The 21,784-nt window shown below is 41.8% G+C and overlaps 1 protein-coding gene across 1 annotated transcript in view; it reads left to right on the forward strand.

Moving 5' to 3' along the window:
• UNC13C (unc-13 homolog C) overlaps positions 1–21,784 on the forward strand; it is an 857,791-nt gene that overhangs the window by 648,593 nt on the left and 187,414 nt on the right. The window contains exon 24 of the mRNA XM_077472480.1: positions 352–429. Within this exon, the coding sequence (XP_077328606.1) occupies positions 352–429 (78 nt within the window). The remainder of the gene's footprint in view (positions 1–351; positions 430–21,784) is intronic.

The following is a 21,784-nucleotide window of genomic DNA, read 5'->3' on the forward strand; positions in this document are numbered from 1 at the left end:
CTCTGTTTTTCCTATCTTAGCCTTTCTTAAGTGTGGCAACTGGGTAGAACTGGAAACACCAGTGGGGCTATCTCACCACTAGAGCCCCCAAGACATACAACACTGAGAATCAGCATGTGATTCCACTTGATTGCAACAACACAAAATCTAATTGTAATCCCTAGAGGTCCCTAGAGGTAGTTTTTCAATTTGCCTTTTTAAAATTGTATCACTTAATATTAGCTTTGATAATCTTAACTTAGTTCTTGTTTTACCACTAAAAGTACAATACACTGTGGGTTTAGTAGGTGGCTTGCAAATAACAGTCCAGATTGTTCATTTTGTTGGTAATTATGTGTCCTTTCATTTTAGACCATCAACAAAGTGCTTGTTCAATATGCTGCAGTTATATCCAATGATTTCAGCTCATACTGTGGAAAAGAAAATGTGGTAAGTAATAAGGTCTGTTTTTATTCACAACACTAAAAAAAACTTTTAAAGCAGACCTTCAGTCATTTTTTTCAACTTTCCGTCTATTAGATCTTCTGCCCTTGTTGTTTTAACTTTGGATAGTAAAACATTTTTTTTCTGCCAGTAAATACCTTATACAGCCTACTTCCTGTTTCTTGTCTGGTAAAAAGCCTAGGTTTACTGTATGACATCATGCACAGCTCTCTCTCTCGTGAGAGTTTGCCAGAATGAGAGGGGGTGAGTCATAAGAGGGCCAATGAGAGCTGCAGAGCTATAGGTGTGCCTCTGTGGTTCTGTGTAAATCCAGGAAGTGAACAGGCAGCAGCTTCAGCTTCCCACAGCTAAAACGATTGCAGCTAGACTCAGTGGAGGGCGATTTCTGCAGCATATTGGCAAGTACAGAGTCACAGTATATATAAAATAGTATGCAAAGTGGTTGGAGGGAAGCTTCAGAATGGCAAATATATTTTTATTACAAATTATGTGAGCAGACTGCAGTTCCTCTTTAACCATAGCTTAGATACAAATGAACAAGACCCCCAGTAACCCTGTTCTTACTGCACATTTTGTGTTTCTTCAGGCATGGTGGAGGTATAAAAATCACAGAATAGTACTATCATAAGTAATGCTTTTAACAGATAGACATGCAAATGTGACTATTGGAACCACACACATTGTGCTGTGTTTGAGCATTATAGATTTCCTATATAGTCTAGTGGGAGGATGCAAGAAACTTCTGCCTAGTCAAATATTGCCATATTAGGCGTTCTTGAAGCTTCAAAAACAGCATCCAAATTACTTATAAGGTATATATTTATCTTTATTAAGAGCTATGCCGTAAGAAAACAGATATTCCTGATTAGAATCGTGTTATCATTACTATGTAACCAGTGTAAACAAAGTATTGTAAAGTCAATTTATATATCCACATCCTTAAATGCCAAATGTTACTTTCTCCAGCAAAAGCAAGGTGTTCCAAAGAATCTGCAAATATAATTTAGTACAAATCACACTCATCATAGTATACAAGAAAAGCAATTGCTGTAAAAAAAAAAAAAATGATATAAAGATACAAATCACAATCTCTGTTCAAGCCATAAAAATGTAGGTTGAAAAGTTTATCCTCCAAATCATATTTTTAAGTGTCAGTAGGTATGAATGTTTAGGGTTTTTTCCAACATCATACATTTTTAAGTTATGATCAGAATATATTTTTCTCAGAAAAATGCCTGGCTACCAGTTACCTCAGTTATTGCTTTTTAACATGGAAAAAGTTCGGACCCAAACCGCAAAACCTTTTATAGGCTATGGGACCCAAACTTGAAAAATCAAAAGCCCCATTTTATTAGCTTATAAGCAAGTTATTGGCCATAAAAATGGGGAATGGGGGTGTTGGTATTGCCCTGGGGGACATGTATCAATGCAAATAAAATGTAAAACATTTATTTTTAAAGGAGCAGTGATTTTAATGATGCCTAAAGTAATACAAGAGAAAAATGAAAAAATCCTGCCTGTAAAGTGGGGCATCTGTACCATGTATAGAACCTGTTGCAGGAAAACTGACTATAAAGGGAAAAAATAACATTTAACCATTTCTAGCAATAGAAAAATGGGAAAATAAAATGCATGGGGGTCCCCCAATCCATGATTTTGAGGGGAACCCCACGCTAAAATAAATAGTGAGATGGCATTGGGACCCCCAAAATCTATACCAGACCCTTATCCGAGCATGCAGCCTGGGGGCTGTGCCACCATGTGATGTCACCTACTCTTTCACATAGTGGAAGGTGGGATATGGGAGCCCCCTTTTTCGATAAGCCCCTTTTCCGCAGACCTCCACAAACACCACCCAATGTTATGGGGAAGAGGCCCTTGTCCCCATAAACATGAGGGCAAGGTGTTTTTGTGGTGGGGGGGGAGAGCCCGCATGTTGATGGCATGTGGCCTGGTATGGTTCAGGAAGGGGGATGAGTGATAAGGGATAAGGGTCTAGTATAAGTGTCTGGTATGGATTTTGGGAGAGACCCCATGCAGACATCCCCACGCCATTTTTTTAAAAATTTTGCTATTGCCAGCAATGTTTTTTTTATCAAGGTGTCAGAGCGGAAGCCTGCTGATAGCTGATGACTCATCCATTATTATGGATTAAGGACGCGGCGGCCGGTTTTCTGGTCCATTCCATAACAACTGGCAGCTATTCACTGTGCATTTGGCCGAAGAACGCCCCTCTGAGTTTTTTTGAGTTTTTCAGGAGACACCTGTACGGGCACTGTTTGAGGCGAACCAATGCTCAGTCTAAACAGTTTGCCCATTTATACTCGTAAGGGCAAATTGATGCATACATTACAAAGGAAGATTGACATATACGAATCCTTAATGGAGAACCCTGCTCTAGTTTAAACGTGTGTAAGCTTTCTTCCTTTCATTATCAATGAACATTGTGATACAATTTAGGCAAGAAAATTATCCATTCTGAATGGGGAACTTGAGCTGAAGATTTCTTTAAATCACCATGTAACAACCAGTCTCGAGGTCCATGGGTCCTTCTAAACTGCATTGAGGTCATCCTAAAATTAAGGAATATCAGGATATAACTCTGCTAGAATGGATCAATATTGTTTAAATACCATACAGATAGTCTTACTGTAAACATAATACTGAGAAGACAATGGGATCCTTTTGAGACAAACACATCTCTCCATCTACTCTCTCTAGATGGATTCAGGAAGGCAGAAGGGGATGGAGGTGGGAAGCCATTATGTTTGCATAATTTTTCATGTCAGTATTGATCAGGGAATTTGGCCTGTAACATTCATGTAGAAGAATGTCATTCCTTTCAAATAAATGTAGTATGCACTAATTTGAAATCTCTGAGAGAGTGAGTGAGCATTATAATAGATTTGTCAAGATTTAAAGAGTGGGGGACAAGGTCCATTCAAATACTTTTTGGTATTTAACATTGTAGCCAACTGGGCCTGGTCTCTTTCCATTAAACATATTTTGTGTTGCCTCCAGGAGCTTTTTCTCAGATATGTCTGTCTCCATTCGTTTTATTGTACCAGAAGGAATCCTTGCAATACCAACAGGTATTATAGGAGGTCTTTCTGCCTGTTGTCTGCTACAGTTCAGGAGCCATCAGGGCAAATATTGCATAATAATTGATAATAGTGGGAAAATGCCTTCGCTATGTCTTTTGAGGAAAAGTGTATTTCTCCTTGGTTGTTTTTAATCCATGAAATATGTTACAAATCTTGTGACAATAATCCGTTTCCATTAGCCATGAAAATGGATTGTAAGTCCAGTTTAAAAAATGAAAAAAGGGTTGTTTAAAAGAGTTTTCAATCTCAATTTGTTGGGTTTAAAGGAACAATTGCCATTTTTCACATCTATGCTGATTGGAGCATGGTCAGATATTGTGTTATAATGAATTGCTGCTGCAATGACTCAAAGCAGGAGACAGTGGTAAGTAAAATAGTAGACCCTTTATGGAAAAGGAGTTGTGTACTGTGGATTTGTATAACGAGTTTTTCACTGTGTGATGCCAAGTTCTTTATACATCCATGAGCTTGTTTAGCCATGTCAAATGTAACACAGAACTGGGTAAACTGGAGGGGGGGCGGGGGGTGAGGCACAGGTCAATAAGGGGTAAACAAAATCCGGTGCAGCTCTTCATAGAGACCAATCAGCTTCCAAATTTTATTGTCAAAGCTGAAGTTAGACACTGATTGGCTGTCATGCACAGCTGCACCAGATTTTGCACTCTCCAGTTTTAGTAAATCAACCCCATAGTCACCAACATTTCAGAAGGATTTGCCCATTTATAGATAGTCCAGGATCTTGGTGAGCTTTATTAAGGAGTATATCCCTAATGTTGGGCTTTTGTGGGTTACCTCCTGCCAAGATGGTGTGATAGAGAAGTCAGTAGATCCAGTTGCTCGGTCCAACTCCAGATTTGTGGACCTTGGATACCTAGCACCAGACAAAAGCCCTTGAATTCCTCTGGGTAGCGTAGTACTGTGGAACTGGAACATGGCCTGTATAGAGAGAAGGGGTATACCCAGCAGTAGTTGACTCTTTAGTTGCACAGTAGGTCTGGTGAGGTTTTTAAAGCCAAACTGTGGAGAAGTTTTTCCTGTGCCACATCTGATCAAGGCTCCATCAAAATAAATTTTGCCATAAAAATAAATTTTGCCTCTGATCTTCTGGAGGATCAATTCCTTCTTTTTATAAAAATGAAGGTTACAAAGCCTCTTGGATGGCAGACTACGAGGCCACAGTGTTCTATCCTCACTCAAGTCAGAATTCCACGGTGGCAGGTCTTTTCAGTTTTGTAATCTCCAGAAACTTGTCCTTGCCCATGAAAGACATCCTTGTACTGATTAATAATGTCAGAACTGTTAAGAGATGATTACGCAATCCTTTTGAAACTCTCATGCATAGAATACAGAATTGAGTTAAGAAATGTTCTGAGATCAAGCACTGGGTTAGCTGTAGGCCCTGATTTACTAAACTATGCATTATGTGCATAGGATCATGCATCGATGCTTCGTAGATAAGAAAATCTATGCTCATGAAATGAATAATTTGTTTCCTAATGCTCACAAACATTTACCCACAGGCTATAGCATATGAGCAAAATGTATTAGCAAGGGTTGTTTGCTATAAAATAAATTCTCTAGCATTCAAGTATACACTATCTAAGCCATGATGTGCCTAAAATAAAATGGTATTGAAATAACATTTTCTCTCAATATTGTTGGGTCTATCTAAGCACTGTTAGTATTTTATATGTGCAACTGCATACCATATAGAAATAAACCTGTATATAGTTTAGCTTAATGTCAGCTCAAATTCAGGTCTACTCCACCTGCAAACTAAAACAAAGTAATCGTGGAAGCATCCCAAATGGGTATCAAAAGCGCACTGTATTTGCCCGTCAAAGCCCATCAAAAAAGACGTCCATAAATAGTTTGACACATAATATGCAAAAATATCAAGTTTATATTTAGCCTTTTGGCAGGAATTACTTTTTAATAACATTTAATGGACTACATAAGACAGTGTAATAGAAAAATACAAATAAAAAAACATCTGTGTTTGTGACTGTTTAAAAAGACCATACTGCATCAACTTTCTTTTTTTTCCCTAGAACAGCTGCAGGTAAATTGCTCCTCTTCAATAACTGTAATGACAGCACTTTAGCCATAGCTTCTATTAGGACTATGTTCTTTATTCTGTTTACAATAGGAAAGCCTGCAATCATGAGAGCATGGTTTTACTGAGCTATGACAGAATCAGTGTAAAGTATTTTGCAGTAAGGGTGCTCTTAAAGGCAGCAAAATTGCCAGCGTGCTGTCTCATGAAATTCAAAGAGCTATGAGTAAGTGCACATTACAACACTTGTCACTTAACCTACCCCCGGGATTCCTATTTGCTCATTAGTATGATTGATTATGCAGGTCCCCCAGATAGCTAATCTTTATTAATGCTCTAGAGGGACTTAAACTTGCCATGTTGGCGGAGCACAATAAAACATGGGGATTGCAGGCCATCCTGTATTGCTAATACCTAATGCAGGCTTTACCCATTCAAACCACTTGAAGTCCACAATAAAGTGTTATGGATCCTTGCCTTCCTAATGCACATGTAGAGACTCATTAAAATGTTCAACATGTAAATGTATTCAGCAATTAGCCTTTCCAGCTTCACAGAATTGGACATGTCTCCTTGCATCTGGATAACATCATTGATAGGCAAAACCCAACATATATGTTTAAGCTAATTTAGCTCTTGCAGAAAAGCACAGTATGCAGATTATTATAAGTGAAAAAATTATCACACTAAAATCAGACATCAGCTGCTCCTGGAACCTGTAGGTGTAGGGCTTCAAAAATGGTAACCAACATTTGGAAGTGGAATGCTTTTAACATTTTAGGCTGGGTTCACCCTAGTGTGAATTGGATGCATTTTTCTCCGCATTTAATTCACACAGCAGGAGATTGTTGCCAGCTCTCTATGGCGGCGGTTCACACATGTCCACAGCAGCTCCAGTGTGATTTGCACAGGAGCCCTGTGCATCTTTTGGTCTGTTTCAGGTCCGAATTCAGCCAAACATTTGGTCTGAAATCGGATCTGAAATGGTGAACGAGGACGCACCGTACTCCTGTCGTGAGACACTGCGTACTCATATGTGGACCCAGCTTTACTCTGATTTTCTTTTAGAAAACAGGGAAAATTGGGGCCCAGGGTATAGGACACCTGCTTAAAACATTGCAGCCCTTTCTGTATTGTTCCTCTACAGACTGGTTTGTAATGGTGTCCCCTATTACCATCTGTATCAGACCCTCATATAGAATAAGACTCTGAGCCTTGTACAAACGGTCGGACATTCTGACAAGCAAATCCGTTGGATTTTGTCCGATGGATTTTGTCCGACGGATTTTGTCCGAAACTGTTGCATACACACGGTCGGACAAGTTGTTGGAAAATCCGATTATACATAATGTGATAACGTTATTTCGTTACGACGGGACTACGTTCAGGCTAGTAGCCAATAGCTTTGGTCTAGGAATTTGATCTGAGCATGCGTGGAACTTTGTCCATCGGAGTAGGCTACACATGATCGGAGTATGTCCGATCGGAGCATTTTGTCTGAAAATTTTACGGACAAGTTGGAAAACTTGGTCCGTCGGATACTCCGATGGTAACAGTCCGATGGAGACCACACACTGTCGGATTATCCGACAAAACGGTCCAATAGGACACATTCTGTCGGAATCTCCGACCTTGTGTATAAGGACTGATATAGATGCAGAGAATCCCTGACCATTTGTTTACAATTACAAACTTCAGTAAAACGGCTGAAGCTGTTATTTACCAGCAATTTAAATGGCACTTTTTTTATTTGGTCATTTTTGATGTAGTAGGTTGTAAACATTTTACAGATGTGCCACTTCACAGGCAGGGTCAGTGCATTCAGTGGGCATGTTATGTAAAGGGATTTGCGTTTTTAAAGTTTCACTTTAAGTATTAATAAAATCAATGTTCCCAGGGAGACTGTATCTTCCAATTTATTTATTTTTTTGTTTTGCTTTGGTACACGTGTCCCAGTGCAGTGCTCTATCTCTCATTCCATTTGTTGGACAATTCCTAGATGACTAGCCTAGATGACCATTACTGTTTTTTTTGTTTTGTTTTACATTTGGGTTTTATTGACTTCAATAGGGTTCAGATTTGGCACTTAAAGAGGGAGTCCACCAGGAAAAAAAATTATTAAAAGTCAGCAGCTACAAATACTACAGCTGCTGACTTTTAATAAATTAACATTTACCTTTCCTGGAGTCCAGCGATGTCGGCAGCCGAGGCCGATCAATCGCTCGGCTCTCGGCTGCTGCCGCTGCCATTCTCGGTGAGGGAACCAGGAAGTGAGGCGTTGCGGCTTCACTTCCCTACTGCGCATGTGCGATCGCAATGAGAATGTTCCGCGCTGTCTCTGGGACCCGTGTGTGTCCCAGCAGACAGCGTGGCGGGACAGGAAGAGGCATAGACTCCCGTGGGAATCTATGCCCGGAGGTGGGTGCAAATACCAACTGTGGCACCGGAGGGGGGGAGGGTTGCTATGAGCGGAAGTTCCACTTTAGGGTGGAACTCCACTTTAAGCTTTAGTTTGGCAGCACAGTGGCTAAGTGGTTGGCACTTCAGGACCAGAGTTGTCAGTTCAAATCCCAACTGTGGCACTGCCTGCACAGAGTTTGCATGTTCTCCTTGTGCCTATGTGGGTTTCCACTGTTTACTCTGTTTTACTCCCACACACAAAGACATACTGGTAAGTTAATTGCCTCCTTTTCAAATTTGCACTATAGATGCAATTGTAAGCTCCTTAAGGGCAGGGACTGATGTGAATGTATAATTTATACAGGGCCGCTGATAAGCCAGTACAATTGGTCCTGTTGTACTGGGCCCAGGCCCCAGCAGCTAAATAGGGGTCAGGGACAGCTTTATTATTCATTTCTGCCTAAATGAATAAATTGATTTTATCGGATCACACACACACATGATCCTACTTGCTTACCAAGGCTTAAATTACATTTCCCGGGTCAACAGGGGGGCCCAGGAGGAGTGATCAAAGAAGAGATGGATAAAGTTAGTGCTGCTGTTCCACTACACCACAGGGGTGGGTGGGGTTGGGGAGTCCCAGTCAGGAAGGCTGTACAGGACCCTAGTATTTCTGATAGTGGCCCAGAACCAAACTATTAGCACATCAATACTAAATGCTTTTGTAGATGTTAGCTTAGGTCAAACAGGGGTGAGGTTTATGTGAAAACTCAACTATCTGCTTTTACTTTTAAGTAAAAACATATAAAACCCATTCTGAGAAAATTTGTGAATTTTCGACAGATATTCCCACCACAAACTGGAATATAGAAGTAAATAATTAATGGGATAGAAGTTTTCTTCTTTGTACCCATACCAGCCTGTTTATTTCAAGGATTTGAAGTGATTAATATACAAAGTTTAAACACAACAAGTATATATTACTAGTCTTTTTTATATATATTATAAATTTAAGAGTCCACCGTAGGGGAGTGGTGTAACAGCCGCTCACTAAAGCTGGCCAAAGATAAGTGAGTTTTATTCGTTCAACTAGCTAGTTAAATGAAAAAAAAATGACCAAATTCCCCCATCCACACATTTGAGGTAGATTGGGCAATCCTCTCCACTGTGTCAGAATACAATGATCTGCACTGCACGCTGCAAGCAGAATTCTTTTTTTTTGTTGCAAAACGAGCTGCACAGCGGAGGTAAGTAAGGCTGCTTGAACATGAACCAATAATGGACCAAAATTCAGCCGCCGGGGGACCCCAGAAGAGCAGGTTTGGGGCCACTCTGTGCAAAACGAGCTGCACAGTGGAGGTAAGTAAGGCTGGTTGAACATGGACCAATAATGGACCAAAATTCAGGTTAAGGCCTGGTTCACATCTATGCATTTTTAGTGCTTTTTGAATTTTGCAGATTTGCACTACAGAACATGTTCCATAGGAAACCATGTTAAATGGACTGTAGTGCAAATCTGCAAAATGCAAAAAGCACTAAAAATGCATAGGTGTGAATCAGGCCTTAGGACTAGATTACACTAGCATTAGCCCTTTAACCACCTCGCGCCCGCCCTATAGCCGAATGACGGCCGTAGAGCAGGCGCGTTCGTCCGGGAGGCCGTCCCTGGACGTCCTAATGTTTACTTCCGCAATGCGCGCCGCCGCGGGCGCGCATCGCGGAAGTTCTGTGTTCGCCGTGTCCCCCGGGGACAGGCAAACACAGATCGCTGTAAACGGCCAATCACAGCAGCCGTTTACAGCGTGATCGGCGTATCCAATGGGAGATGATCTCATATGTAAACATATAAGATTATCTCTCAGCGCCGCTCTCCCTCCTCACACAGACAGTGTGAGAGGGGAGAGATGAACGGCTGCAGCGGCAGCCGTTCTGCCTTGAGCTGAAGAAAAAAAAAAAGTAAAAAAAGTAAAGTAAAAAGTGCCATCCTCCCCCAGCAGTGCCACCCTCCCCCAGCAGTGCCATCCTCCCCCAGCAGTGCCATCTGCCCCTGTGCCATCTGCCCCTGTGCCATCTGCCCCTGTGCCATCCGCCCCAGTGCCATCCACCCCAGTGCTACCTGCCCCCAGTGCCATCCATCCCAGTGCTACCTGCCCCCAGTGCTACCTGCCCCCAGTGCCACCTGCCCCCAGTGCCATTTGTCCCCAGTGCCATCTGTCATCAGTGCCATGTATAAGTGCCATCTGTCATCAGTGCCACGTGTCATCAGTGCCACATAGTGCCATCTGTCATCAGTGCCACGTATTAGTGCCATCTGTCATCAGTGCCACGTATCAGTGCCATTTGTCATCAGTGCCACCTGTCAGTGTCACGTGCCATCTGTTGTCAGTGTCACGTGTCATCAATGCCACTTATCAGTGCCATCTGTCATCAGTGTCACGCGTCATCGGTGCCATGTATTAGTGCCATCTGTCATCGGTGGCACGTATTAGTGTCACATATTAGTGCCATCTGTCATCGGTGCCACGTATTAGTGCCACGTGTCTTCAGTGTCACGTATTAGTGCCACGTGTCATCAGTGCCATGTATAAGTGCCACGTGTCATCAGTGCCACATATTAGTGCCATCTGTCAGTGCCACATATTAGTGCCATCTGTTATCAGTGCCACGTGTCATCAGTGCCACGTATAAGTGTCATCATTGCCACGTATCAGTGCCATCTGTCATCAGTGTCACGTGTCATTGTCCTGGTGCTTCAAAAGCGTAATAAATAGTCAACAAGTTAGATGTGTAATTTATGTTCCTAGAACACATGATGGCGCTACCTGCATGTTGGGCCTCTCTATGTGGCCAGGCAGTGAAAAAGTCCCACACATGTGGTATTATAATACTCAGGAGGAGTAGCAGAATTTTTTTGGGGGTGTCATTTGTGGTATACACATGCCACGTGAGAGAAATAACCTATTACAATGACAATTTTGTGGAGAAAAAAAAATGAAAAATCTCAATTTTGCAAAGAATTGTGGGAAAAAAATTACAACATCAAAAAGCTCATTATGCCTCTTACTAAATACCTTGGGATGTCTACTTTCCAAAAAGGGGTAATTTGGGGGGTATTTGTAGTTTCCTGACTTGTTCGGGTCACAAGAAGCGAGATAGTCCACCAGTACATCAGAAGTGATCAATTTTGTGCCATTCGCACCACAGCTTGTAGACTCTCTAACTTTCACAAAGACCAAATAATATCCACTAATTTGGGTTATTTTTACCAAAGATATGTAGCAGTATAAATTGTGGCCAAAATTTATGAAGAAAAATTAATAATTTGCATAATTCTGTCACAGAAACAAAGAAATATGTGTTTTTTTTCAAAATTTTCGGTCTTTTTTAATTTATAGCGCAAAAAATAAAAACCCCAGAGGTGATCAAATACCACCAAAAGAAAGCTCTATTTGTGGGAAAAAAAGGACAAAAAATTCATTTGGGTACAGTGTTGCATGACTGAGTAATTGTCATTCAAAGTGTGAGAGCACCGAAAGCTGAAAATTGGTCTGGGCAGGAAGGGTGTTTAAGTGCCCAGTAAGCAAGTGATTAAAGAGTGATCCGCTATGGACTGTTTTTTAGAGGGTGTTAGAAAGGTGATGAGAAGCCATTATGTTGCCTGTTCTAACTGTTAGGCAGTAAAAATGTGTCTACTATTTGAGCCTTAAAGAGGAAGTAAACCCTGATGGGTTTACTTCCTCTTTCATTCCCTGCAAAGGCAAAGCATAATGGACTACTATGCATTGCATAGTAGCCCATTATGTGTCACTTACCTGACACAGGAGCCAGCGATGTCACCGCTGTCCCCTGTAGTCCAGCGCATCCATCTTTTCGGTGGGGTCTCGCAGCTCCGCCGCTGTCATTTGGCGGAGCCGCGATGACGTCACTCCCGCGCATGCGAACGGGAGCCGACACGCGCGGCAGCTCCATTGTTGGAAATGCCGCGCTCAGTGCGCCTGCGCGCCGCTGTCTACGGTGCATGCGCCATAGACACCGGTGCCTGTCTTCGGGCAAATATCTCCTAAACCGTATAGGTTTAGGAGGTATTTCTTGGACCTACAGGTAAGCCTTAATCTAGGCTTACCTGTAGGTCAAAGTGGTTTGTAAGGGTTTACAACCACTTTAATATGTTTTCTGAGTGTCAAACCCTGTTCTCCAGATAATTTACCTTTTTTTGGCTATATTTTGTCTCTCATTTGGGTTTAAGATGTCTTGGTGCCCAAATGTGCAGCTAGAATTTTTTATTTTTTTAAATTAAGTTCCGTTGAGCCTAGTTTCACATTGGTAGGATTTAGCTTTCAATTTGACAATTGGCGGCGGCTTTCAATCGGCGGCTATTGCCAGCAATGGCACCATCTGAATTGGTGCGGCGCCGACTTTGCGGTGCTGCACTGATTCCCAAAAGTAGTATTTATATATAGACATCTGTGCATGAACCCACACAGATGTCTGTCAAATTGCCACTGAAGTCGGACTGCATTGCCAGGTTAGAAATCGTGTAAGTTCAGCTGAACTCGCATGATTTCTAACCCGCAGCAATGTGAACCAAGGCTGAACGTGGGATTAAGTGAAATACGTTTTATATATCGATAGGTAATTTATATATACTTGCAACCTTTGTGTAAATATTTTTTTACTATGAGAGCATATGTACAGACGTGCTCCTGAGCTGGGCTGTGTGCGTCCATAGACACACGCAACATGACTTGGTCCCACCCCCTGCTCCCTGCTCACAGGATTTGACTGACAGCAGGAGGAGCCAATAGCTCCCACTGTTCTCTGTGAGACCAGTTGGACACAGAGCTAGATTGAGGGCTTAGGTAAGTATTTGAAGGGGCACAAAAAGCAGTAAAATATGATTTAAAGAAAATGCATTAAAGTAAAAAATATATTATACATTTAGAACTACTTTAATCCTGAACTCCAGAAAAACACATAAATAGTAACTGTTGTGCATGCCAAGTTATTTGCATTTCTGCCCATCCAGGTTTGAGATTTATTATTATACACAATTTATATAGCGCCAACAGTTTACGCAGTGCTTTACAATGTATAGGGGGGGGGGGGGACAACACAATTACAGTACAGTTCAACACTAAAGGTACAGGAGGGCCCTGCTCGTAGAGCTTACATTCTACAGGGAGGGGGTGGTACAAAAGGTAATAGCTGCAGAGAATGATTTGATGGGGGTGGCTCGGGGACAGTTCGGTGGGTGTGGGATAGGCTTCCCTGAATAAATGAGTTTTCAAGGATCTCCTAAAGGTAGACAGGGTAGGGACTGATTGGATATACTGGGGCAGGGAGTATACCCAGCCTTATCACTTGGCTCTATCAACCTGGTGACCTAACTTTTCTCTGCTGCAAATAAGCAACATAGCTAGCTCAACTCCCTGCCTCCAGCCTGTGACTGGACAGTAAAGAAGCAGCAACAGACTGATAAGGTAATTTCTGCTCTTTCCTTCTGTCAGCGTGTTCCCTTTCATCACATTTGAATGAGATGGACTTGTGTCTTTTTTCATCCTAAATACTTAAAGGGGTTGCAAACCTTTGTGGGTTTCCACCTCAATGCATTATATGCATTGAGATGAAAAACCTCTTGCAGTGCAGCAGCCCCCCAGTGGCCCCGTTTTACTTACCCAAACCCTCTTTTTCTCACACCAGGGATGAGCACACCAGCTCTAGCTGGTGTCTCCTGTCCTGATTGGCTAGATTGATAGCAGTGCAGCCATTGGCTCCTGCTGCTGTCAATCAAATCCAATGACGCAGGCGGGGCCGAGTCATATGGACGCCAAATGATAGACGCTGGCTTGCGCCTGTAAGGTAACCACCTTGGGGAAGTGCTTCGCAGACGGGGTTACCTGATTTGGGGAGGAGCCGTGAGAGCCACTGGGGGACCCCAGAAGAGCAGGTTCGGGGCCACTGTATGCAAAACGAGCTGCACAGTGGAGGTAAGTATGATATGTTTGTTATTTTAAATTGAAAAAAAAAATGAGCCCTTAAAATCACTTTAACACTTGTATGCGGAATGTCTAATTGATCCCAAGTTCTGCCCTTTCACCTGTCTTAATGCTGTTAATTAGATAATTTCAATAGGCTGATGTTAAAGTAGAACTAAGACTAAAAATTAAAACAATGGGGGTTATTTACGAAAGGCAAAATCATTTTGCACTGTAAGTGCAAACTACAAGTGCAAAGTGCACTTGAAATTGCACTGAAAGTGCACTTGGAAGTTTAGTCTCTGTGGATCCGAGGGGGAAATGCAAGGAGAATAAAAAACAGCATTTTAGCTTGCACATGATTGAATGATAGAAATGAGCAGAGCTTCCCCTCATTTCAGATCTACCCCTCAGATTTACAGCGACTTTACTTCCAAGTGCACTTGCAGTGCAATTTCAAGTGCACTTTGCACTTGTAGTTTGCACTTGTAGTGCAAAGTGGATTTGCCTTTCATAAATAACCCCCAATATGTGATAAAGCTAAGTAGGATGTAAAACATGTCTGTCTGTGTCATGTACATGCAAGTATATATAGATATTTACCTGCTTCCCCTCCAGCTTCCTTTATTGTGGAAACAACACATCTTCCTCTTGCTTTTGCTTTTATTGAGGAGACTACAGAGTGGTGGCGTGACGTCATTAGGGGATGTTGCTTCCTTTCCTTAGAAAGCCCTAGCGTGTCAATAAACTTAGAAGACACGCCAATGCTCTGCCCACTCTTTCCACATTCAGCCCACCTATGCCCCTCCTGCGCCCTTCCCATGTCCCACCCTTGCCTCTGTCCACTGCCCATTGAATCAAGGGAACTGTAGTTCCCTGTGCAAGAAACAGATGCTAGCATAGTGGAGGGCAATGATGTGCTATCTCTGCAAGACTCCTCCCAGCAGCACCATGTGAATTCAGTGGCACAACCTCAGGGAGGGGGGGGGGGGGTTAGAGCAAGCAATTGCAGGTGTAAAATGAGGTAACCATATTATTATATTAAATCATATGTGTAATTTTCATGAGCATTTTTTTATTTAAACACATAACTGCTTCCGTTGGCGTTTTTCCTCTGCCTGGTTCTCAGCTTTCACAATAAGATATGTTTGCACAATTTAGATTGTCAGTGATCTTAAATATGAATGTAGGTCCCTTCTTTAGTGTACATTCTAGAGTCAGCAGAGTGACCTGATATTTGCATTACCTTTATGTACAATGCCTTGCTTCACAAAGACTAAAAGATTATATTGTAGGGTCTTGCACTAGCAGTCATATACCATACCTGTCTACCTAGTAGAGAAATTCAATATAACTGCAATTTAGAGTATTCTTATGTCATACCAGATTTCATGGTGTTTCATTTACTGTTTGAAGTTAGCTCTTGAAATATAACACACGTGCTGGCTTATGTAAATTAGATTACCCTAATCTTGTAGCAATGTCAAATGAAATTCACTGAAAGCAAAGCAAAGGTGTACTTAGGGCTTCAGTTTCTTTACATAAAACTATTCTTTAGTGTCATTCACAAACAGATGTTCAGACCGCATTTTAATCCAATTGCTACTATTTAAATTTGCCTACACATAGGTAGTCTTGATTTTTTCTTGAGTGGGTCTTCGTTTCTTTTCTTTTTTTTATTTTAAGTGGTGTGAAGGCTATAGAGTGGTAATGATTTTTGCTGGTCTATTTGTCCCTTATTGGAGAGAGGTTTTAGGTTCTAGCTTGCACTCCTATACCAAAAACAAGTAAAATTGTCTGAGCTGGAGTTCCGCTTTAAAACATTTTTTTCTCTCGTATTTATCTTGCTCTATGTTGTCACTGGGAATCTCTAGTTCTAAGATTTCTATCTTGTTCATAGCACTTCTCTTAAACCAGCTATACATGGATCAAAATTTTGCAGATTCAGCATGAACTGGCTGAATTTTAATCCATGTGTAGTCTTCTCTGTTCACCAGAAGCTGGTCGTTAGAACAGTTCTGCTGGAAAACCAGCATTCATAGTAATCATAGTAATCATAGCTAGTAAGGTTGAATAAAGACACCAGTCCATCCAGTTCAACCTAAAGCGCATGCAGCCAATGGGGCTGCAGTGCTGATCAGTGTATTCTGGTGGCGGGGTTAGCGGGGAGTCCTGCTGTCAGAATACAAACACACAGCAGGAAGAATTTCCCTGTCCAGCTTGAATGGGTAGATGGAGAAATCTGCTCATTTTTTCCCATCCCCTCCCCCCCCCCCCCCAGCAGTCACCACAAAAAAAAAAAAAAAAAAAAAAAAAGGCCCGTTCAAAAGTGAAAAAAAAATCCTAACCTCCTGGCATCCGCGCTATGGCTGAATGATGGCCGCAGCTCGGATATGAATTTCTGGGAGGCCATCATATAATGGCCTCCCCTGTGCACGCTCCCTACAGGGTGCACATGGAGCGCACTGTAATCACTGAGTCACTGAGACTCGGGTGATCACCAATCCGAGTAAGGGGCCAGTCCTGGTCCCTTACCATGTGATCATCTGTCAGCCAATGACAGCTGATCACATGATGTAAACAAAAGCTTGTGATCGTTTTTTTTTCTCTCCTCACGCTAACAGCGGAGGAGGAAAAAAAGCTGATCACCGGCTTATCTTAAAGGGACATCGGTCCTGAAAAGGAAAAGGCAATTATGCCTCATTTATAGAGTAATTATGCCCACAAGTGCCACCTATCGATGCCCACAAGTGCCACCTATCAATTCCCTCCAGTGCTACCTATCAATGCCCACTAGTGGTGCCAATCAGTGCCACCTAGAAGTGTTGCCTATCAGTGTAACCGATCAGTGCCCATCACTGCCACCCATCAGTGCCCATCACTGCCCTATATATATATATATATATATATATATATATATATATATATATATATATATATATATATAGTGATGGTATGCAAGATGTGGTCATCTATAATCAATATATTTCACCATCGCATTTGTTCTATTGCCAGAGAGTGAACTTGAATCCAGCTCAGATTTTTCCAACCTCTGTGGCAGGCTTGGTTCCAGTCCGGGTCTTGTGGTCCACTTGAGTCCATGCTCAGGTGGACTTTAAATGACCAGGAAGAAAGCACAGCAGGGCTATGGCCTGAGACTCAGAAGGGAATATATATAAAAAATACACTGCCACTAACTAACTAACCTGCCTGCCTAATCTAGCTCAATCACTCTGTCTCTGTCCACTATAACACACTGCTGTGTAAGCAGCCTTATATAGTGTGGGGCGTGGTCTTCGTCCCCCTGAGCCATGAGCCGTGTTGTATACTGTACGTAGACAAATGCAGTGTATGTATTCTAGGTGTTCAGAATCCTTCAAAAAATGGAGTGTGTGGTGTGTTTGCAATAGACAAGAAATCAAAATATATAAAGAGGTCATTTTGAATGGTTTATAACCTATATAAATGGAGTATGCCTAAGCTAGCTCCCTCACCTCTTATCTACTCCTAGCCTTTCCCTAAAAAGGATATTATCTAAAAGCCAGTGGTAAAGGAGCAGAATATTAACAGATCCATATTCTACTACACTCAAGCTGCACATGAACAATTGAATTGCCATCTTACATTAAGATACTCACTGATCTGATAATCTCAGTTTAAGAATTTATCCCCAGAGGAATGCAGATGTCATCAAGAAAGGAACTCAATTTATTTGAATTATAATCAGTTACACACATATACAACTTTCCCTTTTAGATTACTCTTCTACTGTACTGATGTGTACATTTGGTAATTTTTTAACCACAGAATTATATTCAGATATCTTAAATACTATCATGGGTTTGGAATATCTCCTTCCCAGGTTTAAAGCCTCGTCCACACAATGAGAATATCGGACAAATCATCATCCATTTTTTTTTGCATGCTAGTCTCATATTGAAAACCAATAGGTTACTTAAATCAGAATTCCCACAGTTAAATTTTTTTTTTTCATGAATATCCTTTTTTAATATACTTACCCTGTTTCCCCAAAAATAAGACCTAGCGTAATTGTCAGTGATGGCTGCAATGGCTGTAAGCCCTACCCCCCAAATAAGCCCTACCCTGTTTCCCCGAAAATAAGCCCTACCCTGAAAAATAAGATCTACGAGGACTTTAACTAGGGCTTATTTGGGGGGTAAGGCTTATATTGCAGCCATTGCCGACAATTACGCTAGGTCTTATTTTCTGGGAAACAGGGTAGTTATATTACTCACGTGTTTCATATAGATCGTCGCTCAATTGCTGATTTCCCATACTAATATTTTCCATATTGCTTGTGGGCATGTGAAGCCTACAAGCACTATCTTACGGGGCACGGTACAGCTGAGCGACCAGCATGCGCTGCCGTTCTTGCGCATGTGCAGTAATGTGCCATAGCGGTGTTGTAAAGTATACAGGTTGCTATAACAATGGGCGGCGGTGGCGGAAGTGCCCGTCCCATTGTTATGGCAACCTAGCCCTCGGTGCTGGCCACTGCCTCCTGGGAAATGATGACACATATCTCCCAGGAGCAGTAGTGAGTTGAGGTGCCAAATGAAGTGATGTCAGGAGCCTAGGAGATGAAGGAAGCAGATTTCAAAGGACCACATAGCAACAGGCATAAAAAGGTAAGTAAAAACTAAATTTTCTCCAAATGTTTTTTTTTTTTTTATTTATTTCATGCACATTAATGACATTTTATTTTTTGGGGTGGAACTCCACTTTAAGCTATGAAAATTTTGCGTATGACAGAATACAACTTCGGAAGTGATTTAAGCTGTTGTATTGTGTGCCTTCATTTTCAAGCATGGGTGGTTTTGGTCTTCTGATTTTTTTCAGATAAAAATTGTACTGATTAAATGAAAATAGTTTGTTCTGGTATCTTACAAGATACAGTTTTGTGTTTGTCCCTTCAGATAATTTTGTATGAACTGTCATAATCAGCTCTAGAAAGCTGTGATCGATTATCATACAATCGATTTGAAAGCTGTATTTTTCGTCCAATTTTCTCATCGTGTGTACTAGGATTTACCCTTGGAAATTCAGCCATGTGGTTTTATCAGATAGAATTTAAATACCTTTTTACTAATTGATATACAGCTGTCACATGAGCCAGATCTTTCCCAGCCTGTCTACAGGGAAACATATGTAGGAGCGGCTTCTAGTCCTCTGCTGCTGGTCACAGTTTCTAAATGAAAAAAAAAAAACAGCCTTTGGAATACAGAGTAAAAATAAATAAATAATATCAATTAACTGTTTTAAATTGTCATACAAATATATATTTGAAATGAAATATTTATTCTTTTTTGGCAATAACATGGTGTGGGCAGATTTCTGCCAGTCCCAGGCTGTGTCATGTCCCTCAAGACTGAGTCTTAGCCCTTGTACACATGGTCGGAGATTCCGACGGAATGTGTCCTATCGGACCGCTTTGTCGGATATTCCGACTGTGTGTGGTCTCCATCGGACTGTTTCTGTCGGAATATCCGACGGAACAACTTTTCCAACTTGCCGGTAAAATTTTCAGACAAAATGCTCCGATCGGACATACTCCGATCATGTGTAGCCTACTCCGACAGACAAAGTGCCACGCATGCTCAGATCAAATTCCTAGACCAAAGCTATTGGCTACTAGCCTGAACATAGTCCCGTCGTAACGAAATAACGCCATCATGTTATGTACAATCGGATTTTCCGACAACTTTGTCCGACCGTGTGTATGCAACATCACTTCCGGACCTCTTCCGGAATTAATCTGTCGGAATTACTCCGACGGATTTGGTTTTCGGAATCTCCGACCGTGTGTACAAGGGCTAAGAATAAGAGGGAGGTGAAGCCTCTTCTAATCTACATGTAATATTCTGCCGCCGTTGTGTTTAGCTGCTTAGGGGGCATTGAGGATGGGGGAAGGAGTTGGCTGTCATTTGTCACTGTGTATACACCCACATGTTTGGCTCTATAGTCACATGGGCTGCCTAGATGTGATTGGGAGGAAATGTTCAGCATAGAAACTTGCTGAAAACTGAGCATGTGCAGAGTTGCCACCAAAGCTGAAAGCATCCCTAGCTAAATTGGGGACATGATCCATTATTACCATCCTAAAGTCTCTTGGAGTTTAAAAAAAAAAGAGCCATAGGGGTGCAGAGGAAGACAGGCATACAAAAACTATTTTAACTAGCAAAGATTAATCTTTCACTTCTTTCAGGCTCAAGTAGTGCTGATAAGGACACAGGTACGATTCGCAGCATGATTTACATTATAGTCTATGGCAGTGAAATCGTGCTGAAGTCCTGAAAAAGTAATATGTAAATTACTTCTCAAATAGTTCTACTTGAAATTGTAACTATTAAGACACTGCCATAGAAATACATTAGATGCTACTTCAGGTACAATTTGTAAATCGTATGTCGCACCTGAAGTCATACTGGTATGACTGAGGGCACAAAAGGTTACTCATACACCAACCAATAGGTAGTGGAAAAGCCTTTCTGCAGAAAAGAAATACTCTAACTCAAGTAAATAAGTAAATCAACCTAAAAACTCAGTTGGTATAATCATTTTAGCATCTTGTACACCTCTGTGCTGCTCTTCCATCTAGATATATAGCCCATTAAGGCCGCGTACACACGCGCGGACTGTTCGCCCAACCTTGTCCGCTGAACAGTGTTTGGGCGGACAGTCCGCTCGTGTGTGGGGCTTCAGCGGACAGTTTCAGCGGACAGTTGGCCGAACAAGGTCTTACGGAAATTCCGAAAAACTGTCCGCTGAAACCTTGTTTCAGCGGACTGTTCGCTCGTGTGTAGGCTTGTTCGGCCAACTAAGTCTCGCGCATGCTCAGAAAGGATTTCCACGTCGGAAGGTTGCATTGCAGTGTATAGGAAGTCGTATTTTTCGTCCCGTCGTACGTGCCGTTCACGTCATCGCGCACGGTTTCAGCAAACTGTTCGTCCGTCGTGTGTGGCCATGTCCGTCCATGCTAAGTTTGAGCGGACTGTTCGCTCAAACTGTTGGACGGACAAAGTTGGGCCAACAGTCCGCGCGTGTGTACGCGGCCTAAGACTGCAATCTTTACATAGCGTAAGCTCTGGGACCCCCCCCCCCCCATCACCAAAACTGTCCACATTGGAAGATTTCCCTTCTATTACTATTCTAAGGGACAACCCAAGATGTATGGTTTTCTTTTACTTACACTTTTAATGATAATGGTAAACAGGACAAGAATTAGAGGGGATGAATTTCCCTAACAGGGGAGGTAGCAATAAAAATCAGACAGGTAATCAATTTCCACAATGTCCAAAACTAGAACAAATAAAGTTTTGACTTTATTTATACTTTAACAACAACATGGTCACTTCTGCTTTTGACTCCATTGCTTCTGTCCTGACCAACTACAGACAAGTGTCAAACCTTCACTTTTTAGGAAAGGCTATTGAAAAGGCAAACACTAGCATGCTGGAGGCCTGGTATCCAAATAACAAAAATGATGATCTGGTGGAAAAAAACACAGAACAGGAACAGCACTGGTTCGACTATATTAATGGCTAGAGACATGGGAGAATGCTCCATGCTTATCTTCCTTAATCTTCCTGATGTATTTGATGCATTATTGAATCACCTAAAGCTGCTCTGTGGTCTAGAGGGCGCAGGACTCAGCTCGCTCAAATCCTTCTTGTCAAGGAAATCACAAAGGGTTACAGCGGGACACCACTTATCCCCTTCACTTCCATTACATTACAGGATTCCACACAGCTTTATTCTGTCATTTGTCTTATTGGAAAATAAAA

This window comes from Lithobates pipiens, unplaced genomic scaffold, assembly GCF_037356315.1.
Source record: "Lithobates pipiens isolate NorthernLeopardFrog02 unplaced genomic scaffold, aLitPip1_a1.2 Scaffold_8, whole genome shotgun sequence".
In the NCBI taxonomy this organism is placed as follows: Eukaryota; Metazoa; Chordata; class Amphibia; order Anura; family Ranidae; genus Lithobates; species Lithobates pipiens.